General features: G+C 51.5%; 1 protein-coding gene across 4 annotated transcripts in view; it reads right to left on the reverse strand.

Moving 5' to 3' along the window:
- The window catches only part of Dlgap4 (DLG associated protein 4), a 97,079-nt gene that overhangs the window by 47,218 nt on the left and 33,890 nt on the right, over positions 1 to 15,971 (reverse strand). For all 4 annotated transcript variants that reach the window (XM_035446821.1, XM_035446819.1, XM_035446820.1 and 1 more), the window contains 5 exons: positions 10,290 to 11,358; positions 7,683 to 7,927; positions 6,379 to 6,493; positions 5,407 to 5,457; positions 2,501 to 2,741 (listed from right to left, as the gene is read on the reverse strand). In XM_035446821.1, coding sequence (XP_035302712.1) covers positions 2,501 to 2,741; positions 5,407 to 5,457; positions 6,379 to 6,493; positions 7,683 to 7,927; positions 10,290 to 11,285 — 1,648 coding nt within the window. In that variant the 5' untranslated portion in view covers positions 11,286 to 11,358. The remainder of the gene's footprint in view (positions 1 to 2,500; positions 2,742 to 5,406; positions 5,458 to 6,378; positions 6,494 to 7,682; positions 7,928 to 10,289; positions 11,359 to 15,971) is intronic.

The raw sequence follows: 15,971 nt of genomic DNA on the forward strand, positions 1-15,971 counted from the left end.
GTACCTCCTACTGTTCCTAGGGAGGAAGCAGGCTGAAGGCCAGAGTTTATTTATATTCTCAGTGTAGTCTTCAGGAATCTTCACCTATCTCATTGTGCTCAATGGGTTGTCCAGAAGGGTTTCAGAATCACCGAGTCAGAAAGTCTCTGAATCCCCATCTCTCCTTTCTGAACAGAGTATGAGTGGTAGTTATCCTGTCCTTATTTTGCTAAGTCAGGTTTTCATTGGGAGAAGAGGGTGTTGGGCTACAGGGAGGGTGACATGGGTGTTTTTAGCTCACAGGTGATGGGTCAAGAGGAGCTACAACCAGATCTGGCACAAATCATGGATCTTGACACTGTGGCTATATGAAATGTTGGGAGACTTTGGGTAGGATAAATGTTTTCTATGTGAGGGAGGCATGAATTCATGTGTGGAGTAGAGCAGACTGAATTAATGCCACCGATTCTTCACTCTTCTCTCTATTCACACCCTTTGCCATAGGGATACAGTCTTCTCTACAGTAGCGAGGTGGTCCTCACCCTTAACTGAGAGCTCAGTTATGCAACTTGTTTTAGCCATGGATGTTTGCTTAGTTTGGGCCTTGACTATGCTTGTATTGTTAGGTTTGCTCCCTTGCCTTCTGCCCTCTTCATGAGATGAACACACCCTGGCTAGACCACTCATCTCAGGAGGACCTTTGGTCTCAGGAGAATGAGAGACTGACAAACTTGGGAATGTCCATGGTTGTATTATGTTTGTTGTACAGTGTTACTGAAGCAAGTGCTAAGCCACCGAGGGGCCCAATGGTCTGGGATATGCAGCTATCATGCATCTTTGGTCCGTTCACTCATGAGCAATGGGGGTAGGAGGAAAATAGGTGACTGAGGGTTTATTTGCAGTGAATTTATGTGGATGCTGTGTGTCCTAAGCCATCTCATTCTTTAAGAACTTCTCAGGGGCATGAGAATGTAAAGAGTGTGATCCTTACCTGAGACTCCCATGGGACCAGAGAAGAGTTCTGGGACAGCCTGGCAGATCTCCCTGGATTCCAAATCCAAAAATATGGCTATGGATTCCATAACCATAGCCCCCACCTCAGCTTGGTACTTCTGAAGTGGAAAAGCTTGTTGGCCTACATGGAAGGAAGGCCTAGAAGGAAGGCACTCGTGGAGCAGTACATAGTCCATGTTCCAAGAGGCAACTGTGCTGCTTTTCAAACAGGTTACTTGGTCATGGGGTAAGGGGTGGGCTGCAGTTGTCTTTAGAAGGCTCTGAGCAGGGATTAAGGACCACCAGATGGAGAAGCTGGGGGGGAGGGAGTTGGAAGCATCATTGCTTATGCCAAGAAAGAAGGTACCTGGATGCCCCTTCCAGACAGGACAAAAATTAAACTGTGGTTTCAGCTGTTCAGAGTCCCAGAACCAGTAGAACCAGAAACAACAACAGTGAATAAGATCCAGAGAAGACACCAACCACGACATCCAGCTCCCTACCAGGGTTTTCCAGCTGAGGCAGGAATCAGAACACTGCATGAGCTTTGGGGTAGACTAGTCTGAAGTTCTGAGAGGGGACTAGACTAGACTTGGAGACTCTTCCTTCAGTTGTAAAAGTGGCCAGAGTTTAGGGATCTGCCCTGGGACACCCACTAGGCTGGGATGGGACATCTGTAGAGGGCACTGCTGTCTCTGCTCTGTCCCCTGAAGAGACCAGTTCATTTAATCAATGTGTTGGTTACCTGTGCACATCTGTGGGGCCTTGGGTTCACTTAGTGACACCAAACACCAGCTGAGCACTTGAAGCAGCCACCATTTTCAGTTCAACCCCCTGCCCTCGACTGTCATACAAGGTCAGAGTTGAGGCTGAAAAGCAGCTATGACAATATTACCTGTCACATCCCAGCAGATGGTATTTAGTTAGGGTCTGTGCATGGTGAGAGTATGGCAGGTGAGCTTCCTACACAGTCTCCAGCACGGCAGGAGTCTCTAGGGTCTACCTTAGAGATGGGGAAAATGGGGTCTAGGAAGGACTAGAAGAGTAAACTCAAGGTCATCTCAACTAACCCAGACTTTGTACTATGTTTTCCCTTGGTCTGACTTCCTATTTTTCTCATCTTTAGAGAAGTCCAAACACCCTGAGGAAGGCCAGGCCATCTACACAGCTAATCCTAAGTGGTATTTTCCTTTTAATAAGCCCTGCCTACCAGTGGGAGGCTGCTCTATGCAGGAAGCCACCAGGGATCCCAGGATTCTAGACCCCATCATCTGCCCATTGGACAGTCTGTTTCTGCCACCTGTTTAGGTTTCAGTTTGCCAGTGGGAAGTTCAGTTTGCCAGTGGGAAGTTCAGTTTGCCAGTGGGAAGTTCAGCTTCAAGGCCACCTTTTCTTTTTCATGGTGTGGTGACCTATGGGATCCTCCCCAGCATCTCCCCAGGCTGCACAACTCAACATTCCCCATGTTCTCCTTGTAAACAATACAAAATGGAACAAAACACCAATCCTCCCGCATTATGGTACTCACTTGGAAGCGTGCGACTGTTGCTGAGGCTGCCAGTGCTGGGCGGTGGGGAGAGGGACTGCAGGGAGACACTGTCCTCCTCCTGCGAGCAGCCTGCCTGGATGGCTCGCAGGTAGCTGTGGCTGCGTGAGCGGAAGTAGCTGGGCAGCGGCAAATCTAGCGCCTCTGCCGCTGTGGACTCAGCTTCACTGCAGGCCGACTCACAGGCTGCCTCATACTGGTCACTCAGATCTGCCTCCCGGACCTGTCCAGACATACACAGGCATCAGGGGCCAGCTTTGCCAGTGTTTGCTGGTCTACTCAGCTTCAGGGCTGGAGCTGTTCCTGCCCGTCCCTTAGCCTTTCTTCCATCTCACTCAGGGCACAGATAGGCGCTCTCTCTCTCTCTCTCTCTCTCTCTCTCTCTCTCTCTCTCTAAATTTTATTTTATTTACTATGTATACAGTGTTCTGTCTGCATGTCAGCCTGCAGGCCAGATCCCATTACAGATGGTTGTGAGCTATCACATAGTTGCTGGGAATTGAACTCAGGACCTCTGGAAGAGCAGCCAGTGCTCTTAACCTCTGAGCTACCTCTCCAGCCCCCACAGATAGGCTCTTAAGTTAGCCTGTGTGGGCCTCAGTTTTTCCATCTACAATGAGAATAATGTTGGAATATTACAGGATGTTAACAAAATTAAATCTTGTTGTCTAATCTACTAAAAGAGTTTAAGATCACATCTGAATTCCGCATGAAAGAAGGCTGTGATCCATTAGTAATGCCTGCCCTTAATGTTGGAATGGGGGTCTTATTAGATGTGGTGGATATTCACCACTGTATAGTCTACTAACATCTATAAGCAAAAACAAAGCCAAACAAACCCTCAAGGGCCAGTGAAAGGAAAGTATCTATCTGTCAAGGGTACCTAGCGGAGAAGGAGCAGAGCCAGCACTCCAACTATGGATGTAAGGAATAGTAGCCTGGTGGGTGGCGTGGCGTAGGGAGAGGGTCTGGGGAGGAGGCACAGGCTAGAGATGAGCTGGTGCAGTAACTTGTAGAAGAAGACTGACTGGATTGAGGGCAGTGGCCATGAGGATAACTGATGTCTGCCAGGGCAATGTCGAGAATGGTTGTGGGTACATTTGCCATCTCAAATTTACTTCAGCCTCATCTACACAGTTGCTAAGCGTCCCTCCAGAGATGACTATCCAGGATTCTGCAAACTGGAAGCTAGAAGTGTGACTCAGAAAGGCCTCACCACATAGAACACTGAAGATTCTGGTAGGGCTTACTGACTCCAATTTCAGGGTATGTTGGTAGCTAGGGACCATGCAGAATTAGCTAAAGAGTCAGATAGCCACAGATGGACACCAGGTGCTGTCCAATATGGTAGCTATTAAGGTTTAAATCAATTAGAACTGAATGAAGTTTGGTAGTCACACAAGCCACGTTTCACTGGGTCAAAAGTCACACAGACAAGCATGCATTGTAGAACACTGGCCACCACTGCAGGAAGTTCTATTGGATAGTCTGCTAGGTTAAAATCAGGCCATGTGACATACCCAAAATACACCCACAGAGGACATTAAAACATCGGTTAGCTTTCAAAGCTACCAACAGGTATTTTGAGAACCTCTGTGCCTTGTCCGGGCAGCAAGGTCTTGCTTTGGAGCTGTACCCTAACAGAGAAGCTCGGAAAGCAGTCAAGACCTTATGAGAGCTGGCTGAGCTGCCCATCTCAGTCCTTGGGATGTGGAGGCAGGAGGAGCAGGATTTCAAGGCTAGGTGGGCTACGCTGAAGGTTAAGGCTAGTCTGGGAATATGAGACCCAGTCTCAAATCACAACAAAATCAAGACTATGCAAGCTAACTCATCATCTGAGCAGTCCAGCAGAGAGTCATTGGTCACATGCACTGGATAACTCAGGTGGCTGCACGAATGAACAAGTGTTTATAAGTGGTTGGTCAGATGCTCCCAAACTGCAGGAGGTGTCAAGTAGTCTGTGTGAGGCTCCCTGAATACTTCCTGTGTACAGGCTTTGCCTCAGAGCTTTGCATGTTAATGCCAGCTGTTTGCCATACACCTATGGAGGTCACAGGATGGAGGCACTGCCTAGCCTTCAGGGTATCCCTTAGAGAGTAGTAACACACTAGTGTGGGGAGGATCCAACACTGCACTGTGGCTGGAATCAGGAGAGCCAGTACTAGCTTTACCACTATGTGGTGTGTGCCCTGGGAGACAAGCCCACTCCTGACTAAGATGAAAGGCCGGGTTCCGAGTACATTTCCTGCCCCTTGGGGCTGGGAGGAGAGGGACACCCTCCAGGGGCGGGTTTCCATAGGAAGTGTAATTCAGGCAGCCAGACACAGCTACACTGGCATCACAGCCACCGACGTATCACATTGAGGAGTCTCCACATTCACTTCAACACCCCATATCCTTAAAGGTCCTGCTGGGGCTCTCAAAAGGGGAAACCGAGGGGCATCAGCCCCCAACCTGTCCAAACAAAAGTCTTCGGGGGACTTTTGAGAGAGAGAGGCAGAAGAATGGCCTCCAGGAGAGGGTGCAGCACCATGTAGCTGATACCAAATTAACTAGGAAGCACCTGAACCACCAGTGTCTCTGGCCTGACCCAGGCGTCAGGGAGAGGCAGAAGGTGTTAGGGAGAAGCTCCATTGCCATGCAGTAACTTGTCCATCCACAGAGCCTAGCTCATGAGTTCCCAGTTTTCAGAACAAACTAAGCCACAGTGAAGTGATGGCAGAGGGAGTGGAGGCAGGACACCTAGACTCCATCCTCGCTGGGGATGCCTTTCTAGCAGCAGCTCTGCCCGGACCTATTCAGGCCGGGTGTCAGGACCTCTCGGCTGAAGGCATAAGACTCAACTCTGCACTCTGGTCTGAGGTGACAGAGAGTAACAACATACTGACCTGTTGATCATGGCCAAACAACTGGGGGATCAGAGAAGCCTGTCCAAAAACCTGCAGGAGAGAGGGTGTGGGTTATAGGAGGGCCAGGCCTGGTCTGGGCTTCTCAGAACTCCTCCCCACCCAAGCTGGATTCTGTTTCAAAGAGGTTTTGGTTGGCTTCCTCAGGGACAGGAGGCTTACTCCTGGGGCTGGCATCACTGAGGATGTGCAACTCTCCATTCTTCCTGGTACCACGTTTCCCCTGGGCAGGCAACCCAGCCAGAGCGCTGATCAGAGACAGTACCCAGGCCCTTCTTTTTCTGGGCTGCATGCAACTTTGGGGCTACTTATGCATCTTATGACATTCAACCTTTTAGGGGTGAAGTTTAGGGGAAGGGAAAAGTCAGAGGAGCTTGGATTAGAAGAGAGCTGGGGCCGGACAAGGAACAGTGGATGAAGTCTGTGGGAACCCCAAGCACAGCAGATTCCAGACACCTTTCTGTATAACTAAGGGCAAAGGTATTCCGAGTACCTGGGGCAGGCAGGAGAGACACAGGAGACCTAGGGAAAATGTGGTGAACAAGAGAAGAAAAGACAGGGAGGGAGGGGGAGAAGAGAAGAGAAACAGGAGGGGACAGACACAGGGAGACAGAGACATGCCTACTAAGAAAACACCTAGTAGGCCTCTGGCTGGCTGGGTACTGGGCTAGGCAATGGGAACCTCCAGGGGACAAGACAGTATGTAAGGAAACCCTTAGTCTCAAGAGGCAGAATGACATATAAATAAATAAACTAATATGCTTCCAGGCAGTGATGCATTAAGAAGGGTCTAGGAACAGCATGATGAACTTCTGTATGCAGGGTGGCCAGGAGAGACCTCTCTGAGGAGGGGACATTTGAGTCAAGCCTGGGACACAGAGGAGGCAGCTAAGTACAGTGCTCTGGACAGAGGACAGCAATGAACCAAGCCCCTGACTTACTAGTCACCCTTACCTGGCTGATACAGCTGGAGTCATTGAGGCTGTCACTGATGGGGTTGTATTCCTCTTCCCAGCTGGGGCACTTGGAAGGTAGCAGCATGTCCACTGAATCTAAGCGGTCCAGACTCCTGGGAGACAAGGGAGAGACAGGGCTCAGCCCATCCATTGTTTAGCCTGGGGAACTGAGGCCAGAAGGGAGAAGACTGTCCAAGACCATTCAGTGGCATAGGGGAAAATGGAAGCACCCAGCCTGGTTAAGGTGGGAACTCCAAGCAAAGGGAGAACCTCTCACCTTTGGGAGACCTAGTAAAATCCGTGGCAAGCAGGCAGCCCTTACTTGTCATGCCTACTATGGCCTCAAGGTGGCAGAACATGCCTGCATTTGACTGTTTAGCTTTAAGCTAGAGACCATGTCGCCTAGTACAAATCTACAAAACTGAAAATCCGGGGCAATTCCAGAGACTAGCAAAGGTGGGCAGAGGTCCATAGCCTTGGTATTTACCTAAAAAGGCCCCAGGGCTGCTATGATGTCCAGATAAGGACTTGTTACTGACCCTACAATCCCAGTGTGTCAGTCTTTCTCACACTATCCTACCCTGGACCTCCCCTACCCTTACTCTAGAAACAACACATGGCATTGGCCAGTTGGGTGCCTAACATGGGGCTTGGACTAACAGAGAACTCCTGGTAAGACGCCACCTCTTGTGTTCCCATCTCATCGTCATTTATGGGATGGGTTACACACTGCTGGGGCTGGGATAAAGATTTCAGGACGTGAACGGAGGTGCGCCAGGGCAGGTGGGGGAGCCAGCAAGGCTAGGGTCAACAGACAGCAGCCATTACTATGACAGATCCCTGGCACCAATGCCTGGGCTCTGTTCATTAAGTTCTGGTAGAGTACCCCCGGGGCAACTCCCTGTGCATATGGCTCCTGTGGCAGAGGAAGCCTGAACCAGTCACCCCAATTCTCACTATGGGCAGGGCTGAACTGTAGGTGGGGCTGTTTGGGGACAAACTGTTAGCAGGGAGGGCCAGCCTAAGCACGAAGAAGCCCTGGGTGGGGGGGCGGTGTTCACCTGGTCCTGAGGCTGAGAAGCAGGATCCATCTGCAGGGCTGAGTTCTCCTAGGGTGGCCAGGCTCCCAAGAGATACAGTGTACAAGTGTGAGGTTCACCCAGGGGATACAGTATTAAATTAAAGGGATAGCCCAGGCAAGGGTTCACCTATCGGCAGTACTCCCAAGGGACGTGACATACACGAAAGGGCGGGGCTCCATCAGTGCAGTTGTTCTAGACCCCTGGAAGAGCTGCAGCTCACCTGCGGGGGTTGCTCTGCTCCCCCAGAGACTGCTGCGTGGCCCTCAGGTAGCTCTGACGCCGCGCTGCGGTCTTGGGTGAAGGCTTGGGGCTACCACCTCCAGACTCATCACTGTCTTCGTCGCCCATGGCCTTGATGTAGCTGCCACTGCGCATGCGCCGACAGGGGATGGGCCCCTCCGCTGAGCTATCCACCTCCCGAGGGGACAGCAGCGCGGTGCTCCACTCTCCACCTCCGCCGGGCACCTGAAATATCCAGGGGCAGGACTCAGACGGAATTTAGCAGTCAGCCTGGCTTCCAGCCCATCACTCAGAAAATGGATCCTCATGCTCCCGTTTCCACTTTGGCAACTTGAGCCTTCGGCTAGCTTTCCTGTCCTTGATCACCCAGCATCAGGAAGGCCTTCAGGCCTTGATTCATCAAGAAGACTATCTGGGTTCTAGACACCGCTCTGCCATAGCTTCTGTGCAGCTTTCATTTCTTCAGGAATTTCAAGCTGGGTTTGGCCCACCAGAGTGATCACTGCAGCTATGCTTATGGGGTACCCCTTATGTCCCATCTCTTCACTGTGCCACTCCAGGCCCAAAGAGAGGGAAGTCACCCACAGAGAGAGACCCCAAGACCTGGAGTCAGAGCCTGGCTCTACAATGGCCACTGGAGATCCCTGGATGGGGATCAGAGACCCTAGTACAGCAGTAACTCAAGTGTGAAGTCCTTTCTCCTAGATGGGGAAACTAAGGTAGAGAGAGCAAGGTGTTGGCCTGCTAAGCAGTACTCTGGAAAATGGCTCAGTTTCCACTGAGGGACCCCCATCCAAAGAATAGGGCTGAGATAAAAGTGCAGTTCACAGCTTGGAGGGAGTCTCTGGTCACTATTCCAAATGGCTTTGAGGGGACTCCACTGCCTTTCCACGGCCACCACTGTCACCTGCTCTGAGTTAGGGTATGCAGTCCACACACACTCTTGGTCCCTTGACTCACACTGTTGGCTACAAGATCACTTTGGGCACATTTTGGCATTTACACACTTCAGAAGCTGAAGCCTTGTCCTATGAATACATCTTAACACACCCCGAGCAGGCATATGCCTGTCCCGGTCTCTGTGTTCCTCAGCAAACACTCCTAGCATACTTCACCACCACACACACAGGGGGGCTGTTCTCCCACAGGCTCCCACACACAGCACGCCCTTGGTCAAGCATTCAAATGTATACTCCTTCACCCGCAAGACCCGATGGTACTACACCCTTGTACCCTCGACTCATTTCCCAGGGGCTCTTTTAGTCTTCCCACAAACCCCAGCTGACCATCTAGTCGGCTAGTCACCAGGACCTGTGAATTCTCCCTCCTAAATCACCAGCTGGTCCATAAACCCCATTCACACAATCCCGGGGGAGTGGGGCCTTGAGTGTCCCTGCTCACAACCTGTGGCCAACCCACCTGCTCACTCTGTCACCCAGCAGGCATCACAAGGCCCCAGGGCCCAGAGTCCTCTCCAGATGTCTCGGAAGTGTTTCCCACACTGGACCCAACCACACGGTGTGGAGTTGGTGCGGGTCAAACACTTCCCTTAAAAGTGTAAACTAAGGAAGCAGAAGGACCGTCACAAAACCCCTACATATACTTAAAAGGCTGCCTAGATTTCAATTTCCCCCTCCTGCAAAAAACGTACTCCTCCCCCATAGTCTCACTGTCCCTGGAGTTTTATATAGAATGACAAGAACTTGGGCCTTGTCACACCTTGTAGTTCATCTTTTCATAATGCATTTGATGTGACTTTTTTCATGCCAGCCAGGTCTATGCTCGCATACCCTGGGGACAAAGTGCTCACTGCTTACAAGAGCAGCCCCTTCCACATGTGATCTGTTCCTGTCACCTCTACCATTGCACCCTGTCTACACACCCCGCCATGCAGAACCCTGCCCCACCCCACTGTGTAACAGCAATGCTGCAGCCAAGCTTTCAGCTACTCTCAGGCCACAAGGCCTTATGGTGTGAGTTCCTCACTACACCCCCTCTTATGAAAAGGGAAAGGCTCCCCCGACCCCCCAAGTGTCAGGTCTCTGGACCGGTGGCCCTAGGCTGCCCCTCACCCACCATGACCCCCATCTATCTGTCCCTGGTCCTCAGGACCGTGGCGTACTTATCTCTAGCTGTGTGGTTCTATTACCCACTTGTCCATCTGCCCTGTCTGAACACTTCTCCCTGCCAGGTTCTGTCCTGGGCACTGGGGATCATATGGGCGCATCAGATGTGGCCTGTGTCCTCCAGGAGAATCCAGGCTCACGGGAGTAGCAGGAAGCTGACCATTAGAATGCCATGTGTTGGTCCTGTGAGGGGGGCGGGGAGTGACGGCATAGCTTCCAGATCCCTCATCTAAAGGGCAGGGACAAACTTCAGTCTCTTTGGGGCTAGGATCCCAAGGGCCCTCTTAATCCACCTGCTGAGAACATGTGAGCGAGCACAGGGGACCCTCTTATTAACAGGTCCTTCCAACCTCCAATTCCACAGCTGAGCAAAGCAGCGCTCAGCATGAAGCAACTTCACCAGTGACACGTGGTCCAGCTAGGACTCTGAACCACAGCCACCCTCCCCATCCTCACCCTACCTGCAGGTAATGGTAGGCCAGACCCTGGTGGCAAGACTTGGACTTCAGCAGGCTCTTATCCAAGGTGGCTGAGGTCTTCTGGCAGACCTCATGGGCATGGCTGAGGGTTAGAGTGGACCAGGAGCCTCGTTTGACATAGTTGGTGTCAGTGCCCACTCCAAGGCTGGGACAGGTGGCCGGGGGAGCAGGCGGGGGTGGTGGGGCAGTCAGCTCCGTGGTAGTGTTCTTGGTGGTTTTGAGCATGTGTCCACTGATGGTGTTGTAGGCGTGCATGAAGTAGCGGGGCTGAGTACGTTCTGGCTGGCGGCCTAGAGTCATCAGCCCCGAGGCAGGGCCACTGCGGAAGGCAGCACCCTCACCGTCCAAGTTGTCATCTGAACTCCACCAGCCTGAGATGTTGGAGCGGCTTCGCCGTTTGGGCTCCCCAGCCTTGGCCCGTTCCTTGCTTTTGGCTCTCCGGCCTTTCCCGTCCTCCAGGCCACCTTTCTTGCTGCCATTGCCACCCACCTTGCCCGTGGTGCCCTCCATCGAGGGCGCCTTAGTGAAGAAGAGCCGCTGCACAGAGTGGACCAGGTGGCGAATTCGGCCAGGACTCTCACCCCTGGCCTTGGCCTCACCCCGAGGGAACTGGAGGGTGCTGAAGCCATCCCGGTGGATAGGCAGCTGTTTCTCAAACTGGTCCAGGAGGTTGGCTGGCAGCCGGTTGATCTTAGTGGCTTGGGCGTGGCTAGGGAATGGGCTCTCCTCGGGCACCTCAAAGTGAGAGTTGTAGTGGATTCGGGGGAAGGTGCTGCTTGGTGGGGGCAGCTGGTTGTTAAGTGGGAAGAGGCTGTCCCCCGGCAGTGTGTTTTGCCCAGGGAAGCGGGCTTCCCGGGCAAAGGCCTCTGTGGGAGACAGCAGGTAGGGGTTGCGGTCAGGCCCGGCAAAGAGGGGCTCATGAGGTGGGTCCAGGCTGTCGGAGAGGTGGCGGGGGCGGCTGTCACCGAGGCCTTTCATGATCCCAGCCCGTGGGGCAGGGGCCGTTGCCCTAGTGGGGTGCCTGGGTCACCTGTCCCAGGCAGCAGCTGTCCTGGGGAGAAAAGACAAAGAGTGGTCAGCTGGTCAACAGGACTGGACTGGATAAGGTGGGGAGCAGGATGGATTGGGCCTGAGGATGTCTTAAGGCAGGGAGTCTGCCCTTGCCACCATGGGGCCAAGGACGAGAGCTGATGTCCTCTCTGTGACTGCTGCTGCACATGCATCAACACTGGACGGGGGTCCTCTGCCAAAGGGGACAGCCAAGCAGTGCTTCGCTCTCCAATGAGCACATGCTCAAAGCTACAATGGTAGCCACCCATGTTAAGCAAAGCACACTCCCCTCTTGGGGCTGAATGGAAAGGTGTTTCTGGAAACCTGGAAAGCCAGGCTCTGACTCCAAGTTCCTGGACTCCTCCCATTTCCACAGTGGAATGTGGGCAGGGAGCTGCCTACCATGCTTGTCGAGCCCCTGACCGTCTCACCATGAGATGCCACACAAATGCACACCCACCCAGAGCTTTGTCCACTCTGCCCCCAACAGTTACCCCTTAGGCCTCAGGAAGGTTTTCAGGGAGTATCCCACAATGCCTTGGAAGCAGGTGTGAGTCATCTAGACGGGGCTCTCGGGTCCCGGGTACCCTCAGTGCTCTGTGAGTCATCTCCTCTGGCCTGAGCACTTGGTTTCAGCCCTTTCCAGGGCCAGAGAGGCTTCCAAAGAGCAGGGCTACTCAGGGCCTACCTTACCTGTGGCCAAAGATAGTGCTGTCTGGATCTACTTTAGCAAAAGGATCTTCATGCCCTCGTAAACTCTTTGTCCCTTTGTCTAATTACTATGATCTCTGGGGCCACTGACATCAGAGAGACCAACAAACCCACCCATCTTTGCCATCTGGGATGATATGGTGGTGGCCTAGAACAGAATACTCAGAGTCAAGAGAGGCCTAGCTCCCAACTTGTACAGCCACTTTGGAAATCAGTATGGTGACTCCTCAAAAAAAATGGGAATCAGTCTACCACAAGATCCAGCAGTTCCACTCTTAGGCATATACCCAAAAGAAGCACATTCATACAACAAGGACATCTGTTCAACAATGTTCATTGCAGCACTATTTGTAATAACCAGAAACTGGAAGCAGCCTAGATGCCCCTCAACCGAAGAATGGATAGAGAAAATGTGGTACATTTACACAATGGAGTACTACTCAGCAGAAAAAAAACAATGGAATCTTGAAATTTGCAGGAAAATGGATGGAACTCGAAGAAACCATTCTGAGCCAGGTAACCAATCACAAAAAGACAAACATGGTATGTACTCACTCATATGTGGATTTTAGACATAAAGGATTACCAGCCTACAATCCACACTGCCAGAGAAGCTAGTAAACAAGGAGGACCTAAGAGAGACATACATGGTCCCCTGGAGAAGGGGAAAGGGACAAGATCCCCTGAGCAAATTGGGAGCATGGGAAGAGGGGGGAGGGAGCTAGGAGAATGAGAAGGGCAGAAGAGGAGGGATGCAGAGGACATGAGGGAGCAGAAAGCTTGAGTCAGGGGAAGAATAGAAGAAAACAAGAAAGGAGATACCATAACAGAGGGAGACATTTTAGGTTTACAGAGAAATCAGGTACTAGGGAAATGTCTGGAGATCTACAAAGATGACACCAGCTAACAATCTAAGCAACAGAGGAGAGGCTACCTTAAATGCCCTCCCCTGATAAGGAGATTGATGACTGACTTATATGCCACCCAATAGCCCTCATCCAGCAGCTGGTGTACATAGAAGCAGACACCCACAACTTATCACTGAACTGAACTGGAATCCAGATGCAGAGAAGGACGAGTGAAGAGCAAAGGGGTCCAGACCAGGCTGGTGAAACCCACAGAAACAGCTGACCTGAACATCCAGGAGCTCTTGTTCCCCAGACTGGGATACCAGCATGGGACTGATCCAGACTCCAGGAACATGGGTTTCAGTGAGGAAACCTCAGAAATCTACGGGACCTCCTGTAGTAGTTCAGTACTTATCCCTAGCATAGGTGTGGACTTTGGGAGCCCATTCCACATAGAGGAATACTCCCTGAGCCAAGACACTTAGGGGTGGGCCTAGGCCCTATCTCTAAGGAACAATAGACTCTGATGACACCCTATGGAAGGCCTCACCACCCAGGGGGAGCAGAAAGGATATGTGATAGGTAGGGTTTTAGTTGGGGGAGGTGGTAAGGGAGGATGGGAGGGAGAAGGGAACTGGGATTGTCATGTAAAACAATCTTGTTTCTAATTCAAATAAAAAAAATCTGAAAAAAAAAAAATAAAGAACTGCCATAATAAAAAGCACACTCGGGCTGGAGAGATGGCTCAGAGGTTAAGAGCACTGACTGCTCTTCCAGAGGTCCTGAGTTCAATTCCCAGCAACCACATGGTGGCTCACAACCATCCGTTATGAGATCTGATAACCTCTTCTGGTGTGCAGGCAAACATGCAGACAGAAAAATGCATAATAAATAAATAAATAAATAAATAAAGTCTTAAAAAAATAAAAAGCACACTCAGATACCCAAGAGAGAGAGAAAGAGAGAGAGAGAGAGAAAGAGAGAGAGAGAGAGAGAGAGAGAGAGAGAGAGAGAGAGAGAGAGAGAGAGGCCAAGCCTTAGAATGAGGAGGACAGGACAAAGCCTCACAAGAGAGTGGCCAATGGATGGAGTCACTGTGACTCACTTTGCCCATCTGTAAAATGGGACAATAGGACTAGCAGATTCCCAGGATCATCCTGAAAACATTAGTACCAAACTTAGCCCCACCCCTCTCCATTTCTTGGCCTCTTCTTGGCCATATCATGCAGGTCAGCCAGGTTTCTAGGCTCTAGGTCCCACGAATCCTGCTCAGAGGAGCCTCAAGTACAGTCTCGCCTGTACTTGGGGTATAGGGGCACCCAGGATATCCCTGAAGCCAAGTGTGATGGGTTCCTAAATACACCCGAGTCCGCTGCTAACACACTGAAGTTAAGGATCTGAGATGATGAAAGGATCACGGCAGAACCTGATCCCGGGAAGAGTCAGAGTAAGATGGAATAGAAGTCACCACGATGGTGAATTGTGAACCAGGGAGGGCAACCTTTAGAGGTCAGAATGCCAGACTGTAGCCTAGGTTGGCCTCAGTCTCACTCCCCTCCTATCCCTGGCTCTTGAGTGCTGGGACTACACGCCTGCTTCTCACTGTGGCTTTGGTTGCCACTCCCTCATACACAGTCATGACGAGCATCCTGCCACAGGGATTCTGGACCATTCCTCTATTCCCTTTGGAGAAATGTCTACTGAAATCCTTGGACTTCTTTATCATTGAGCTATTTGCCATTCTTGTAGCATTCCAGACCTTAAACCGTTATCAGATATATGGCTTGCAAATATCTTCCATTCTGTCCCTATTTATTTTATTTTATGTATATGAGTGTTTTCTCTGCATGTATGTTTATACATCATGTACATGCCTGATGCTCAGGGAGGCTAGAAGAGGGCATTAGATTCCTTGGAACTGGAGCTACAAATGGATGTGAGACACTGTGTGGGTGCTGGAAATCAAAACCAGGTTTCCTGGGGCTTTTTGTTTGTTTTGTTTTTCCCAGAGAAAGGGTTTCTCTGTATAGCTCTGGGACTCTGTAGACTAGGCTGGCCTCTACCTCAGAGATCTGCCTGTCTCTGCCTTCCAAGTGCTGGGATTAAAAAGATGTGTGCCACCACTGCCTGTCTTCTCTCCTGGGTTTTTGGTGAGCGTCTTCCTTCCCCATCATGGTGGCTCATTAGTGTTCAGGACCTCCTGCAAGGCAGGGCAGGTTCTCCCCACCCAAGCAGAAGAATGAGAAACCCTGGTATCCCAGGCTCTTGAGTGCTGGGAGCACAAGCACTCACCACCATGCCTGCTTTCTCACTGTGGCTATGGTATGTTGTTGGTGGCCCCAGGTTCTTCCGCACTGACTGCTTCGGCTCCGGCTGCCAAGAGCACCAGCTGCTGACAGTTCACAGCCAAGTTCCCACTACAAACCGCTCTAAGTCAGACGGAAACCCTTGCAGGGCTCCACTCTGTCCCCAGGGGCAGCCTGCATCTAGCAACTGATCACCACCAAATGCCCTTGTCCCTGTTCCAGACACCCCTACAGGGTCCTTACTCAGAGCTCCCTGTGGGATCAGCAGGGCCTCTACTGGAACTGCCCTGAGGTCCAACCCCTCCCTCAACTTGGTTCTGTGTGCTGGCCTCTTCCAGAATCTTCTTAAGACACTCCCTGGGAAACCTCAATGTGAACATCCACATCACTGGGCCCGTCAGTTTCCTGTGGACCCTAACATAATCTCAGCATTAGTGTGTCTCTGAGGAGGGCCACCTCACAGTGGGGCACTGGCGTTGACTAAATCGGCTCCCTGAGCCTGTTTCCTCCTCAGTGGCATCAGGAGGGAGCGTACTCTGTGAGATTATGATGAGGGCTAGCTGTGCTGTGCTACCAAGCATCAGCCACACCGCCCTTTACCCCTCCGTTCACTGTGCTCTTGGGGACAGGCCAAGCCTTGTGCTCCAGGATGCTGCCCAGTGCAGCGCAGTGTTGGCACACAGCTGGAAATGGATTCAAACCCTGTGTCTGTTTTTACTGGCTGTGACCTCAAACTAGCTTCCTCTCTC

This window comes from Cricetulus griseus, chromosome 6 (assembly GCF_003668045.3).
Source record: "Cricetulus griseus strain 17A/GY chromosome 6, alternate assembly CriGri-PICRH-1.0, whole genome shotgun sequence".
Lineage (NCBI taxonomy): Eukaryota > Metazoa > Chordata > Mammalia > Rodentia > Cricetidae > Cricetulus > Cricetulus griseus.